General features: G+C 38.9%; 1 protein-coding gene across 2 annotated transcripts in view; it reads right to left on the bottom strand.

Moving 5' to 3' along the window:
• PPIL4 (peptidylprolyl isomerase like 4) overlaps positions 1–16,337 on the bottom strand; it is a 153,293-nt gene that overhangs the window by 124,933 nt on the left and 12,023 nt on the right. The window contains exons 8-13 of one of the 2 annotated variants that reach the window (XM_053459965.1): positions 15,990–16,114; positions 15,698–15,764; positions 12,658–12,769; positions 9,585–9,681; positions 8,095–8,230; positions 7,414–7,648 (exon numbers count right to left, since the gene is read on the bottom strand). In XM_053459965.1, coding sequence (XP_053315940.1) covers positions 7,424–7,648; positions 8,095–8,230; positions 9,585–9,681; positions 12,658–12,769; positions 15,698–15,764; positions 15,990–16,114 — 762 coding nt within the window. In that variant the 3' untranslated portion in view covers positions 7,414–7,423. Of the gene's footprint in view, positions 1–7,174; positions 7,649–8,094; positions 8,231–9,584; positions 9,682–12,657; positions 12,770–15,697; positions 15,765–15,989; positions 16,115–16,337 lie in introns of those variants that run through there. The other variant, XM_053459964.1, reaches the window with a different exon arrangement.

The raw sequence follows: 16,337 nt of genomic DNA, 5'->3' as shown, positions 1-16,337 counted from the left end.
TTGTTGCCCTCCTACGGCCTCCTCCACGTCTCCTGATGTACTGGCCTGTCTCCTGGTAGCGCCTCCATGCTCTGGACACTACACTGACAGACACAGCAAACCTTCTTGCCACAGCTCGCATTGATGTGCCATCCTGGATGAGCTGCACTACCTGAGCCACTTGTGTGGGTTGTAGACTCCGTCTCATGCACCGCCAGCATTCAAAAGTGACCAAACCATCAGCCAGGAAGCATAGGAACTGAGAAGTGGTCTGTGGTCACCACCTGCAGAACCACTCCTTTATTGGGGGTGTCTTGCTAATTGGCTATAATTTCCACCTGTTGTCTGTTCCATTTGCACAACAGCATTTGAAATTGATTGTCCATCAGTGTTGCTTCCTGAGTGGACAGTGTGATTTCACAGAAGTGTGATTGACTTCGAGTTACATTGTGTTGTTTAAGCGTTCCCTTTATTATTTTGAGCAGTGTAATATATCACAGCACACCACAATGGAACATACTATTTTTCCATCAGAGAGGACCCTTTTTCTGGATTCGTTTACTGCTAAATGTTTCCTACATGGATCATCACGTATAGTGCTAGACATAAGGAAAATAGTATTTCTACAGTTATACAGTACAAATATTATTCACAATAATATCATTTCATCCTCCTTGTGGTCAAAAATAAATGTGGCTTGCATTATCCTATAATAAACTGTACCTTGCCATTACAACACTGGAAAAAAATATGTGTGAGTTATTGCCTGTGTGATTTTAGTCAGCAGCTTGTGAGGTTCCAGAATTTGATATCAAATGCTGACTACTGAGTCATAAGCACAATTGAACTATTGGCATACAAAAATGATAGTTGAGTAGGAACTTAACCTTATAAAGACATCATTTGGGACACAGAGGAATTGGGATTTACTGAAACGTAAAAGTAATGTAGCCTTAAACGTAAATGCGAACATGCAGGATTTTTACAGAGATAAAAATGCTAGGAGAACATTTATCTGTAAAAGTACATCATAATTAACAATACAAGTGAGATATTTAAGATTTGTGGAATACAAATCAATAAAATCGATTTACTAAAATGTCAGTATTACTATAAAATTGTAAATGTATATTGTGCAATACATCTTCCAAGAGTTTAATTAAATTTACCATGTTTTTCAGCATTACAAAGCTTGATTAACAATAGCCATGAACGTTACATTTAATAACCATTTATGTACCTATGTATACACAGATATGCAGCCACTAAAGAGACACAACTACATTCATACAGACTTCCTTCCATAAATACATACTAACAAGCATATACTCCATATATTACCATCTCCATATAAATGGCTCAAAGCTTCTATATGTATGTAATCTACTGTTTACAAAAAAAACTGTTAATTGCTGTCAGGATTCCACCCTACTAGCCTGGACCATGCGGCCGCTCCTCCTTCTCTGGAGCACCAGTTATTCATTGCTTGGGACAGCTGACTCTGATTACCTGAGTGGAACCTGGCCAATATAAACCTGCCCTGCCCTTCAGTCAGGGCCTTTGCATTAACGTTTTTGGACTGCTCTGCTTTGGCCCTGTACCTGACGCTGTGTTGTTCCTGCCGTCCGCCTTGCCAGTGGGCTTCCTGCTTAGAGACTTCCCACCTGTACTTGTTGTTCCTGTCACCTTCGTTAATTCAGTACCTTACAAAGTATTCTGCCTGTGCTTCATGTGTGTTTCATTGCGCCTGTCTGTACCATCCCTCTAGCCGTCATGCATCGTGGGGTACAGACAGAACCCCTTGTATCCCCTGCGACTGGGCTCCTACCTGACCTGCTTACCAGGTTCATGACAATTGCAAATACAAAGGGAAGTCCACTTATATGGGTGCAATGGTCCATTACAAATATCCATAGTATTGACAAGTAGGCATCTAACAATGCTGACATAACTACTGGCATGTAGTTTTGGCCTAAAAAAAAAATTATAAATGATATTCAAAAAATTATATTTATTAGAACACTGTAATTACACATATAAAAAAGGTATGTAGATAATTAAAATGGTGTTCTGTTACAGCAGAGTTGACTTAACAGCCCGTTAAGTTTCACAATGTTTATCGATTCCAACCGTTCTCTGCTCTCTGAAAAAATGAAATGGTATCGTAGCGCTCTCTGGTGGGAAAATATATAATATAATATAATACAAGATGTAAAAGAAATGAGTATTGTAGTGTGAATTAATATATTTTTTTAGTTTAAGGATGATCTTTCAAGAGTACCATATTCCCTTTATCAAGTCAACAGCAATAGTAACCACAAAACATCTAAGTAAGACATGGGCAGCAGTACATGGGTTAAGATATGATAAAGCCTGATAAGGTAAAGGTTGTAAATTAATTCAGCCAGTGTGGAAATACCGTAATTTGAAGGGAAGTGGGAGTGATAATTACCGTACATTGTTAAAAAAATGCATACATATATCTTTAGATCAGGGGTGGGGAACGTCCGGCCTGCGGGCCAAAATCATTTGGACTGGCCCTGCCAAGGCAATAGCAGTTCAGCGCGGGGCAAAAGCGGCAGGGCAGCTGCTGCTTGAGCCCTTGAGCCGCGGTCATGGAGGTCACAATTGTGCCTGGGGCTCCCATTCTAGGGGTCACTTTCGCAGGGGCCCTTTGCTTTCCTCTGTGTGCGAGCAACATCTCTTGTATCTCCAAGGGGATGCTGAAACCCAGCGGAGTCATATCACATTATGTCACATGACCCTGCTGCGTTCCTGCTTCCCCTGGCCGGTAAAAGAGAAGTTGCTTGCACAGAACGTTTTTGGTGTGTTTATCTGCAGTTGCATACAATCTATGGAAACAATCCCAAAAACATGGAGAGGATGGTGTGTAAAAAAAAGCAATGGAAATTAATGTTATAGCTCCCTTTGCCAGAGATTGGTGACCAAATGGTTGCATAATGAGTGTCCAAATGCTGCTACTGAAATACCCTTGGATGTCTTCACTCCAAAAGAGTATTTTGAGCTGGTGTGCTACTAAACAATCCCAAATGAGGCATAGGCTTCAGAAAATAAAATTATTTTGGGTATCTCTGTAACCTATAGGTACAGCTGATTGCAGTTTGATGACATTTCCTTGATTTTACATGTAATCTGTGCAAAAAATACTAAGAAACATGGAGAAAGCAATGGAAAGTAATGTTATAGCTCCCTTTGCCAGGTATTGGTGACCGACTGGTTGTGTGATGTACCCAAATCTGCTACCCTAGCTTGTCCTCTCTCCAAAACTATACACTTTTTTGTGTTAATGTGCTGCTAAATAGTCCCAAAAGCTTCACAAAATAAAATGTCAAGTTTGGAAAACATGCACGTTCCACTTTGTATTCTGTAACTTCTAAAAAACATGGGTGTTGGTTTCTTCAAATTCAAGACGCTTTTTTTTTGTGGTATTTTGGTCAACTGAACTTGTTTGGGGACCATTTTCATAGTCAAAAAAATCTAAAACGTTCATTATTTTAATGTGTTATTCATACTAAATGTTGGACTATACCTCTAAAAATGGTATCAAAAGAAAGTTCTAAAGAAAGTTAATTTAGGAAAAAAAGAAAAAGCCTGAATATAAGACAACCCTATAGGAAAAAAGTTTTACCAGTAAATGTTAATTCATGTAAACTATGTGAACAATTGTTTGTTAATAAAAGCTATGATTGAGAAAAAATTTTTGTTTTTATTTTCTTTTTTTACAACCTGCCCCACCAGTTATGCACATCTGCCCCCAGGCTTGCCACTCTGTCCCGGAAATGCCTTATACCCCCTATATGCCACTGTGCCCCATGATATGCCTTTTAACCCTCTAAATGCCAGTGCCCCATGATACGCCTTTTAACCCTCTATATGCCACTGTGCCCCATGATATGACCCTATATGTGCCACTCTGCCTCCAAAACTGCCTTATACCCATATATGCCACTCTGGCATTTAGGGGGTTAAAAGGCATATTATGGGGCAGAGTGGCATATAGAGGGTTAAAAGGCATTTCTGGAGGCAGAGTGGCATTAAGGGGGTTAAAAGGCATTTCACAGAGCACTCTGCCTCCAGAAATGCCTTATGCCCCCCATTTAACACTCCCTCCTCCAAACTTACCGGTGCTTCTGAGTCCCCGGTGCTTAGTCCGGGCAGCGTGTAGAGCTCTACGCGATTCGCGTACACAACTTCCGGTGCAGCGGAAGTTAGCTACGCGAATCGCGTAGAGCTCTACACCCTGTCTGGACTATGCACCGGGGACTCAGAAGCAGCGGTAAGTTGGGGGCATTACACAGGAGGATCCAGGTCCCCTGCATCTGAGTCCCCGGTGCTTAGTACGGGCAACGTGTAGAGCTCTACACGCTGCCCAGACTAAGCAGCTGGGACTTGGATGCACCGGTAACTTGGGGGGGCGCATAACACAGGAGGATCCAGGTCCCCTGCATCGCTGCGGGGAATCTGGATCTTAGTCTCATAGTCAGACCTATTTGAGGTCTGATTATAAGACAACCCAGATTATAAAACGAGGGGTATTTTTCAGAGCATTTGCTCTGGAAAAAACCTCGTCTTAAAATCGAGCAAATATGGTAATATGCGTGGGCACAAAAAGAAGGAAGGAGTTAAATAAAATTTTACCCCCAAAACATACTACTAGTAACGGTGTCGTTATGGAATGGGGTGGGGATTCGAAGGCTGTGAAGCTCCAGTGTTTTATTGAACAGTATACTTTATTCCAAATTTTCTTCATCCTACAAGCAGCATAAAAAGATCCAGGTGGTTGCAGTTGGTGGTTTGTCACATGGCCCTGCACCACTAGCTTGGCAGCACACACTACATGTGTGGAGGAGTGTAGCCAGGCATCTGACAGAAGGAAAACCACATGGAATGCGATATGTGGAGGCTAACAAACTTTTCTGCTGGATTATTGTGATATCATGAAACAGTATTATAGCTACTGTTTTTACCTTTGCTTATTTCGATCCATTGCACATTCTATAAAGTGATTTTATTTATGGACTACAGCAACCAATTTAGATTAGCTGAAGGTGCACAATGATGTGTGTCCGTGTTTCTGCTACTGAAATACACAGCTCTGTATTATATCTTCTTTCAAAAACTGTTACACACACGCTAACACCACATGCTAACAAACAAGTACACCAGTGCTTACCAATTTGCTACCATACACACACAGTAATGCTAACACCATCCTGTGGGTCGTTTTTTGGTGGTATTTTTCTAACAGCTGATGGCGATAACTGTTAAAATACCTGCCTTAAGGGTGATCCTCGAATGGTATGTTTTTAACCATACCCCCCCCCAATTGCATTTATGGTTCAAAAATACAAATGTGTGTATCAATTTTCTACTTTTTTTTTTTATTAATAATTGTTTATTTCAGTGACCATGAAAAGGGGAAGTAGTTTTGCCCTACTGAACATCCGATTCACCTTTACACTCCAATGGTCCCTCTCTTTGGAGGGGATCTAGAAGAGCTAGCTATCCTGCAGATCTTTTGTCTGGGGAGGGAAGGAAGGGATTGCATTTACTTTTATTTAAAGTCACTACTTTTCTATGCAGATCCAAGGAAACCTCTGGGAAGCCAACTGAGATCAAAGTAACCAATTAGATTCAATTAATTAGATTCAAATATTATAAAAATCACTAGGAAGCGTTGGGAACCATACTGATATCAGATTTAATAATATATTTATATTATAAAGTAAATACAGTCATTACCAGACATGAGCAGTCTCAGAGAATTAACCACTCCATTACCAAACATGAGCAGTCTCAGAGAATTAACCACTCCATTACCAGACATGAGCAGTCTCAGAAGATTCTTACATGGTGCTGACTGCAACTTACACTCTGCTCCATGTGGAGGGACCAATCAGGAGAGGCTTCTGAACTCCTCCTCCAGACCCCTCTAATTAGCAGTCCAGCCTTTTTTTCTTCTTTTTTTAAGAGCGAGAGCTGGGCCCCTTACAACGGTTGTAACCCCTGACAGCAGACCTGGTGAGACTTGTTTTTGACCAAATCCCCAGCCCCTTCATGCTTCACTGTTGCCTGCAAACATTCATTATTGCCACTTTCTACAGCCCTTCTGTGCACGAACTGCACTCATTAGTCCAGAGCTGCCATTTTGCTGCACCCCAGTTCCTGTGTTTTTGTGAATAGTTGAGTTGCTTGGCCTTGATTCAGTGTCAGAGGTATGGCTTTTTGGCTGCAAGTCTTCCACACAGACAACTTCTGACCAGACTTTGCCAGCCAGTAGACAAGCGTAACAGAATCCCCTTGTTTTCTGGCAATGCTGAGATGATGGCACTGAGGGAGGTCTTCCAATTGTGAGGGGAAGTAAGCATCTTGAATCTTTCATCTGCTGCTTCATCTTACTTGGCCAACCACTGAGTCTATGGTCCTCAACGTTGCCCGTTTCTTTGTGCTTCTTGGACAAAACAAATGGAAACTCCTGTCTGCTTTTACATTTTTGCCTGGGAGAGACCTTGCTGTTGTGGTATAACTACCTTGTGTCTTGTTGCAATGCTCAGTCTTGCCATGACGCAGGGCTTTTAACATGAAACTGTCTTAGGTAACCTCACCTTGTTTGTGCAAGTGTGACTAGAATTGATGTTTTGAAAGCAAAAGGTGGTCACACTAATTATTGATTTGATTTATATATTTTTTCTGTTCACTTACTTTGCATTTTGTTAAATGAAAAAAATAAACTATTTACATGTCTATTTTTGAAACCATTCGTACTTCACAGCATTTTCACACCTGCTTAAAAGTTTGGAAAGTATTGTAACTTCTTGTTTCTTTTTTTTTTTCCTCTGCCTTTAAATTGTTCACACCTCACTCCCATTCCATTCGATGGAAAATAAGTCAGTGTTTTAATAAAAATGTAAAACCCATGGCACTTTAAGAACTGTATAATTAAGAAATGACAAAACGACAAAAATGTCGTTTTGACTGCAACAAACTGAATGATTAACTAATCCCAGTCTTTCAGCATAACATTTAACTTAAACTATGCTTGTTTACTTTCCCAGAGGCTGCCTCCTGATTGACAGGCCAACATACCAGAAAATTTAGGGAACAAGTTATGCAGCTTTGCAAACTGTCTCACTTGAAGTGTAAGCCCAGCCCAATTTTATGAGAATAACACTGCTTTAAAAATGAGATGGCAAACAACAAAGATATATTTGAAAAACAATTTTTACATTGCACAATTTTGACCTTTGTGTTTTCGATGATACCTATTGCTTACAAAATATCTGGGAGAAAGAAGACACACACTATATGTTATATACACACATGAATACCTTAAATTGGTGCAAAATGTTGTATGTGTGTCTTGGAACAAATTTCACAGAGACTTTTTGGGGTTTTTTTTATATTTTTTTAAATTCAGTCAATCTCAATTTCTGTATTTCGATGAGTCTCTGTACTTCTTTGGACTCCGGTCTCTTCTTCTGTCACGTTCCTTCTCCCTTGGTTCTCTCCCTTTTTCTTTGGAGCTGTAGTGGCTGCTGCGTTCTCGAGAATGACTGCGGCTTTTACGGCTCTCTTTCTTGTCACTCCTTTTTTTCTCTCGACAGTAATCATCCTCGTATCTGCTGCATCGTGAGTCTTTCTCAGGTACCTTACAAATAAAGTACATATTAAATATCCACATATTCATCCACACACAGTTTTTTTAATGGGCTTCCTTGTATGATTTTTATATGCAAGTCTTAATTAAACATGAAAGAAAATAACACCTTTTTTTAGTATTGTATATAATATGCATGCAGCTTGAACAGCAGAGGAAAAGTACCTCAAAATACATTCATTTAGAAAGCACCCAATATACAATGGATTTGTAACTATTTTTGCAACAGGGAAAATATTAGACACAAATCAAGCTATAAAGTTTTTAAATTTGGTTTGTTCGTTAGTGGATTTAAATTTTAAAACATACATATATGACAGTAGCTATTTAAGGAAAACATTTTTAATATTTAGGCATTTTCCTGATTAATATAGGCTAAGATCTCTTCTTATATTTGTGTTGTGTAAACCAACTTAAACAATTGGACCTAGGGATACCTTAGATTTTTTCACTCTTCGTTCATCTTCATCTTCTGAATGATGATGGTGACGTTTTTTCTCTTTTTTGTGTTTGGATCTTTGATTACTGCTCAGTTCCTCCATATCTTCATCAAGTAGCAGATCATAGTTGCTGCTATTAAGTACAGACTGTTAAGGAGAAACTTTTCCCACATCCAAGTCATGCAATAAGCAAACCAAACCATTGCTTATTTAGCATTTTGGAATTTCATTCTGGTCCACTACATGCCAAGACAATCAATAACTCTGTTGGTATGGTGAAACCAATATGGTATGGTATGGCTGGGTGAAAATAAAGAGGTATAGCAGTGTACATAGAAATTATAACACACCTAAACAAAACTAACCTAAATTAGTTACATTGCCAGAAAATACCTGATTTTGGTATAACTGCTTTGTGTCTTGTTGCTATGCTCAGTCTTGTCATGGTGCAGGGCTTTTAACATTAAACAAAATACCTGATTTTGGAAATATCTCAGAATTTCCATACTTTTCAAGCAGTTACAAGGCACATATTCTAAGGTGTGGTTTCTTACATTTAGTATGCTGGGATTTTGAACAAAGAAATAAAAAAACACACATAAAAAGTACATATTTCTGTGAATCAGACAACCCAGGGCATGTCGTTATAGGCTTCTGTATCATGCAGCTGTTTAGCAACCAGTCACTGCCAAGGTTCTAGCAATAAATGTCTACATTTTTTGTTATGGCAAAGAAATCCATGCACAATTTTTCAGCTGCAATTCCAGATAATGAAAATATCCCACATGCATAGGCATTTTTGGGGTTTTCTGGACATTACAGGTGCCAACTTGGAACACGGTATTACAGTTTCCAAACATGAAATTTTGCTTACCTGGCCTTATATCTCATTTGCGACTGTCTAGCAGTCAAAATACTCAAACATATATATCTGCCCAGCTGTATCTCCAGATTACGGTAATACCTGACATGTGTAGGCTTTTATTTTGGGTTCTGGACATTCCAGGTCACAAATTGCTTCATTCAAAGCATCTTAATAGACCCCCAGTTTAACATGCTGACATTGTATTGGCTTGGCTGTGTTAGCTGTAGCATTGATTTCCTGCACTTTTTATAATCAAAAGTAATACCATAGAATTGCTTTTTACAAAACATGGTACACTGATCCACAGCTGATATGCAAAAAGGTACATTCCTTAATGACGGTAAATGCAGGTTTTCTTTCTTTTTTAACCCAAAAGGGCAAATATCTCTAACAAACTGGAAGACCGCTTTTTAACATAAGACAATGTGTTGCTATGGGTCTAAGCAGGTTAAGTTAGAGAGAGACACAGTAAGCAGAATTCAGCACCAGAGATAAAAAGTTTCTTCACGTGGCTGTTCTCAGATCAACTTGGCACATTCCAACTTAAAAAAAAAACCTTTCTAGCTACAATTTTTATTGTATAGGAACTATAACACTAGTCATGCTTTTAACAAAAGGATACTCTTGTTTAGGTTTAGCTTTATCTTTCAATGCAAGCTTGGAGCGTTTTTCAGCATCCTTCTCGTACTCTTTGAAATCATCCATTGAATACTTCCCACCTGTACAAAACAAATTGGAACATGCACGATAAGATAAAACAGGACATACCAACAAATAAAATGTATTTAAAAATGAAAAGATAAAAACAACAGCATAAGCATAAAAGTAAATTCCTGCAAAATAATAGTTATTTGGACTGTCAACATGAATCATGAATTGTATCCTTACAGAAACAAAATGCTGTGAATTGCCAATAGAGAAAACGCAAGTCACTCTATATTAGGTAATCATAGTCTAGCACACATACATTCATTTTTATGTATTTGAAATATTAGGCATATAGTGCATATGCAGTTATTTTTCTTAGATAGATCGATCAAAAAGGCTGGTATCTTATCACAGCTCATAGCACAACTTTAATGAATGATTAATCCTAAAACTGTGAGTTCAGGGAACCAAAAAAATGTACAATTGTGTCAAACTATGGTCTGATCTTCAACTAAGTTACAGTAATGAACAAACACAAACTATTTTAACTAATTACACACAGATTATTGCATTGTTTGTATCCATAAAACATTTAAACATTCACAGTGTTGGGCTCGAAAAAGTATGTGAATCCCTAGGCTAATGGACTACAACAAAAGCTGATCAGGAGTCAGCAAACTTGGAGTCCAATCACCGAAACGCGTTTCCTCACTAAGCATCCAATCATGTGAACCAAAAAATAAATATCAAAAGACCTAGAATCAAGAATTGTTGATGAGCATACCACTGGAAAGGGTTACAAAGTAATTTCAAAGAGATTATATATTCATCAGTCCACAGTTAGACAAATTGTTCAAAAATGGAAATTATTTAGTACTGTGGCTGTTCAGCCAAGATGACTCCAAGGGAGCAACGCAGAATGCTCAATGAGATAAACAAGAACCCTAGCTAAAGGCTTGAAGGTATCATTGGAACTGATCAACATATCTGTTCATGAGTCTACCATATGCAAACAAATTGAACAGGAATAGAGTCTATGTCAGGACACCACAGAGGAAGCCGCTGCTCTCCAAAAAACAAAACAAAACAAAAAAACCCCATTGCTACACGCCTGAAGTATGCCAAAGAGCACCTTGACACGCTAGAGCACCTTGACACGCTAGAGCACTACTAGGAAAATGCTTTGTGGACTGATGAAACTAAGGTTGCAGTGGTTAGAGAAAAACATGCAGCACTGTGTTTGGTATAAAAAAGACATACCAACATGAAAACATCACCCCAACTGTAAAGTACGGTGAAGAGAGCATCATGACTTGGTGTTGCTTTGTTGCCTCGGGGCCTGGACAACTTCCTATCATCGAGGGGAGAATGAATTCCCAAGTGTATCAAGGCATCACATCAGACATCCTGAGACTATGGCTGAGCTTAAGCAGTTCTGTAAAAATCCACAGCTACCGGAGGCATTTATTTGAGGTTATTGCCGCCAATGGAGGTTCAACCAGTTATTAAATCCAAGGATTCAGTTACTTTTCCCACCGGCACTGTGAATGCTTACTGGGTTCAATGTTCAATATAGACATGGAAGATTATTACCGTATTTGCTCGATTATAAGACGAGGTTTTTTCCAGAGCAAATGCTCTGAAAAATACCCCTCGTCTTATAATCGGGGTCGTCTTCTAATCAGACCCCAAAAAAATGGCTGGGGCCATGCTGCTTACCGGTCGCGAGCAGTGTCTCTTCCGTTAGAAGCAGGAGGACAGGAAGCTTGTAGCTTCCTCACAGAACTCTATCTCCCCCTCCCTCCTCTGGGGGCGGGGCCAGAGCAGTTGCTCGTACAGCCGGTCCCTTGCAGAAGTCTTCGAGTGAGAGATCTGCAGTTCAGGTAAGGGGGTGGGGGAGGGTTTTTGGGTAAGTATGTGTGATTAATGTGTGAAGTATGTGTGATTAATGGAATGAATGAGTATTTAAATGTTTGTGAATGCGTGTTTGTGTGTGATAGCATGGATGTGTAAGGGGGGTGGGGGTTGTAGCATGGCATAGGGAGGCTGTAATCCCACTACTATCATCCCCAGGTTCCAGCATGTACTGGCTGCCTTGGCTTGATAGGAGTGTGATTGCTGTTAGCAGCAATCACACTCCTATCAAGCCAAGGCAGCCAGTACATGCTGGGTTAAAAGGCATATCATGGGGCTGAGTGGCATATAGGGGGTTAAAATGCATTTCTGGACCTCCAGAAATGCATTTTAACCCCCTATATGCCACTCAGCCCCATGATATGCATATATACCTCCAGAAATGCATTTTAACCCCCTATATGCCACTCAGCCCCATGATATGCCTTTTAACCCCCTATATGCCAGAGTGGCATATAGGGGTATAAGGCATATCATGGGGCAGAGTGGCAAATAGGGGGGTATAAAGCATTTCTGGGGGCAGAGTGGCATAACTGGGGGGGGCAGGTTGGCAAATAAAAGGAAATTTAAAAAATATATTTACATGAATTAATATTTACTGGTAAAACTTTTTTTCCTATAGGGTCGTCTTATATTCAGGCTTTTTGTTTTTTTCCTAAATTAATATTTTGATTTTGGGGGGTCGTCTTATAATCGAGCAAATACGGTACATTGTTTGTGTGTTATTAGCTTACACACATTCTGTTTCTCAGTACTAGTGATCAGTATTATTAACAATTAAGAAAATCTGGTAAATACAAAGGGTACATTTACTTTTTCATGCCACTGTACACACACACACACACACACACACACACACTACTATTGTATTTCTAAGAAGCTGGGCTATTTGGCTTTTGGTATTTATCAAAATCTTAATATTCAGCAAAGTTAGAAATCATAAGCTGATGCTGAACTTGAATTAGCACACCATGTACTGCCTTGATAATTATAAATAAGTTGAACAGGGCCCTCCTCACCCGTTTCTGTAAGTCAAATTGTTATGTTGTATACCACTTGTTATGTCCTGCTACAGAATATGATGGGGCTACATAAAACGAATAGTAATAATAATAATAATAAAGTTACTATACCTTTTCCTTTCCATTTCACTTTAGAAACTGACTGACTAAAATCAACATGTATTCGTCTGTCATCAATCAGAACATTATCCATCTTGAAATAAGCTTTCTCGCAGTCTTCTTCCTATTAAGATAATTAACAAGGTGTTAATAAAATTATACTACTTTTGGATGACACGAATACTTATTTTTGTTTAATTAAACATGACAAATACAACTTTAGGTTTAAAAAAGACCAATGTTCATCAGCAAAAAAAATACATTAAAGCATTCTTCCCTCCGAAACGGCTGATTCCTCACTTGATCCGCAAGCTAAATCTAACCATGTTGTTACAACCAGTTATATCACTGCATATTTCTATTTGCTAAAACATCATCTAACTAGTGCTGCAACAACTAATCGATAAAATCGATAATAATCGATAATGAAAATCGTTGCCGATTTTTATCAATTATAAAATGAGGGTTTTTTCAGAGCAAATGCTCTGAAAAATACCCCTCGTTTTATAATCCGTTTAGTGTCTGACTCACAGCTGCAGCTCCTGCTTCCAGTTCCTCCCTGCAGTCACTGCCGATTGCCCCCCCCACTTCCTTCTTCCAGTCCCTCCCTGCAGTCACTGCAGATTGGCTGCAAGGAGGGACAGTGAGAAGGGGGCGGGGCCAATCGGCAGTGACTGCTGGGAGGGACAGGGAGAAAGAAAGGGGCGGGTCAAAGTGCCGATTGGTCCCGCCCCTTTTCTTATACTGTCTACATGGCTCAAGAACTCATCTAACTGGTGAGTATAAAATGTATATTTGGGCTGCTGAAAGTTAGGGGCAGTTATAGTTAGTGGGGTGTTTAGGGTTAATTTAGGGGCAGTTATAGTTAGTGGGGTGTTTAGGATTAATTTAGGGGCAGTTATAGTTAGTGGGGTGTTTAGGGTTAATTGTGGTTGATGGGGTCTACAGGGTTAATTTAGGGGCAGTTGTGGTTGATGGGGTCTTCAGGGTTAACTTAGGGGCAGTTGTGGTTGATGGGGTGTTTAGGGTTAATTTAGGGACGGTTATAGTTAATGGGGTGTTTAGGGTTAATTTAGGGGCAGTTGTAGTTGATGGGGTGTTTAGGGTTAATTTAGGGGCAGTTATGGTTAATGGGGTCTTCTCTTCAGGGTTAATTTAATGATGAGGACTGAGGGTTAATTTAATTAATTTAATAAAGTTAATTTAAGGTGCAGTTTGAGGTAAAGTGGGGCAAACTGAGGGGAATCTAAATCCTGGGGCAGTGAAGATTAACCCTGTATTTATTTATAAAAGTATTGTGAACGAGTCTGCAAACCTATGAGTGCACTATGGCATATCGGGGGGGTATACGGCATACCTTGGGAGGACGGAGTGACATATCAGGGGGTATATATATGGCATATAGGGTATATATGGCATATAGGGTATTTAAGGCATATGTGGGGAGGGCAGTGTGGCATGTCTGGGGGTATGTGGCATATGTGGGGGGCAGTGTGGCAAGCCTGGGCTCAAATGTGCATAACTGGGGGGTTGGAAATAAAAACAAGAAATGCATTTTTATCAGTTTTTTTTATTCTGCGGTTTGTTTTTTACATTCTAAGTTACTTTATTAAATTATTTTAAATAAATTAAAAATTTACATTTTTTTATCCGATTAATCGAAAAAATAATCGGCCAACTAATCGATTATGAAAATAATCGTTAGTTGCAGCCCTACATCTAACTCATATTTAAAAAGGTGTCCATGGCATCTGATAGCACATTGTTTGTGGGTAGTGATTTCTACATCTTTATTTTTCTCACTGAAAAGAATCCTTTTTGCTGCTTTAGGTGAAAATTCCTTTCTTTTGGTCTGAATGGATGGCCTCTTGTTAATTGCACAGTCCTTTTGATCAACAAGTCATCAGAAAGTGGCTTCTTTTGTAGTTAACCCCACGATGTCCTTTTCCACAACAGATGCCCAGTCTTGCACTGTATATTCAAGGTGGGTTGTTAACAATTGACTAATAGAGAGGGAAATGATATTTTCCTCTTGTGAGACAGCATCCCTTTTTAATAATGACCCTTGCAGTAGCTGACTGACATCGAATACAGTTGCTATCTACAATTATTCCCAAATTCAATTCATTTCCCAGCAGAATTCCATCAAAAGAAATAATTCACACATTTTCCCCAAAATGCATAACTTTGGATCAAAGGTTTTGTACCGTGTTAGCCGTTGAGAAAACAGGAGAAAAGTATAGTTAAAATACCATTTATTGGCTCACAGAGTTTAATTGCGAGGTTTCGAGACCAAGTTGTTAGGTCCCTTCCTCGGGCATTAATGAAGCTAACACAGACTTTTCTAAATACAAAAGCGCAGTTCACAGGTTAACACAAACTTTAGATAAGTTAGCCAATAAATGGTATCATTTTAACTATACTTTTCTCCTTCTAACTTTGGATCGGTCAACAAAAAATCTCAACCACTCTGTTGCCCAGTGCTTCAATTTGACCAAAACACTTTGCATTACCTTAACTAGTTTTGTGTTGCTTTCAACGCCAACTGCATTTTTTAAATATTGGTACAATTTTAGTTTTACATCAGTCTTTTGGCATCATGTAAGACGAGTGAGAATCCTTGAAGAATAACTGAAATGGTCTGGCTATTTTCACTAAGTATCTGGGGATGTATTTCATTTGACTCTGGCCTTTAACTATATCATCTTTAGCAGTTGCCGTGTGTTAGCAAATCAGATGATTGCTGCAAGCATTGGTATATGCAGAGGCAAAAAAAGCTATTAAAAATTGAACCACTAACCCATTTCAGATTTCAATGGGCAAATACTCTCTACTCCATATAATTCTAAAATCAGTTTACAGCAAGGGCCCAGACACCGTTAGCTAGCCGCAAGAGACAACCTGGAGGGCAGAGACCGATCAGAAAGGCCGGGTTACCTTGCTTGCCTAGACCCTGGTTGTAGTGTCCTGATGGTGGTCCTGCTTGGCACAAATATATATATATATATGACACACACACACATATACATATATACACACACACAAACATTACCTTCTCAAATTCAATAAAGGCGTAACAGAGCGACTCTCCAGTTTTCCAATCTCGAATTATTTCACAGCTGGAAAAAAGTTAAATGTGTAGAACGGTTATTATTCTGACATACAGAATGAATTAATCCTAAATACATTGTTACAGCACTAACAACTACAAATTGATTGGAAAAAACAAAGCAACACAAAAACTAAACATTTAGATTTTAAATAAAAAGTTTTATTTTTTTGTTTTTTTTTAAGTATTAAAATGTGTTCATCATACATACAAAACACTTTAAGAATGCAGACACCTTTTTATTGCTCCAAATCTTGAAAATATAATCTCTAAATCTTCATCTGTTGTTACAGGATTCAGTTTACAGACAAAAAGTACATTTTCAGGGGGCTTGATGTCTGCATCAGGTATATCTCCAACCTGTGAAATTGAACACATTATATATTTGTTGCAATGTGTAAAACAAAAAACAAGCAGTTATTAAGTGGTTAAGGGTTAATTGTTATGTCTATTCTGTAGGTGTTTTCAAAGAAATGCAAACTTAATTTTATACCATGCACAGATAATACTGGGCACAGTCACTACTATTAAAACAGCAATCCCGTGAAAGGAAAACAAAAGGAAACTGCAAAACATTCTGCCT

The sequence above is a fragment of the Spea bombifrons genome, chromosome 3, assembly GCF_027358695.1.
Source record: "Spea bombifrons isolate aSpeBom1 chromosome 3, aSpeBom1.2.pri, whole genome shotgun sequence".
In the NCBI taxonomy this organism is placed as follows: domain Eukaryota; kingdom Metazoa; phylum Chordata; class Amphibia; order Anura; family Pelobatidae; genus Spea; species Spea bombifrons.
This window is presented reverse-complemented; position numbering and strand designations above follow the sequence as displayed.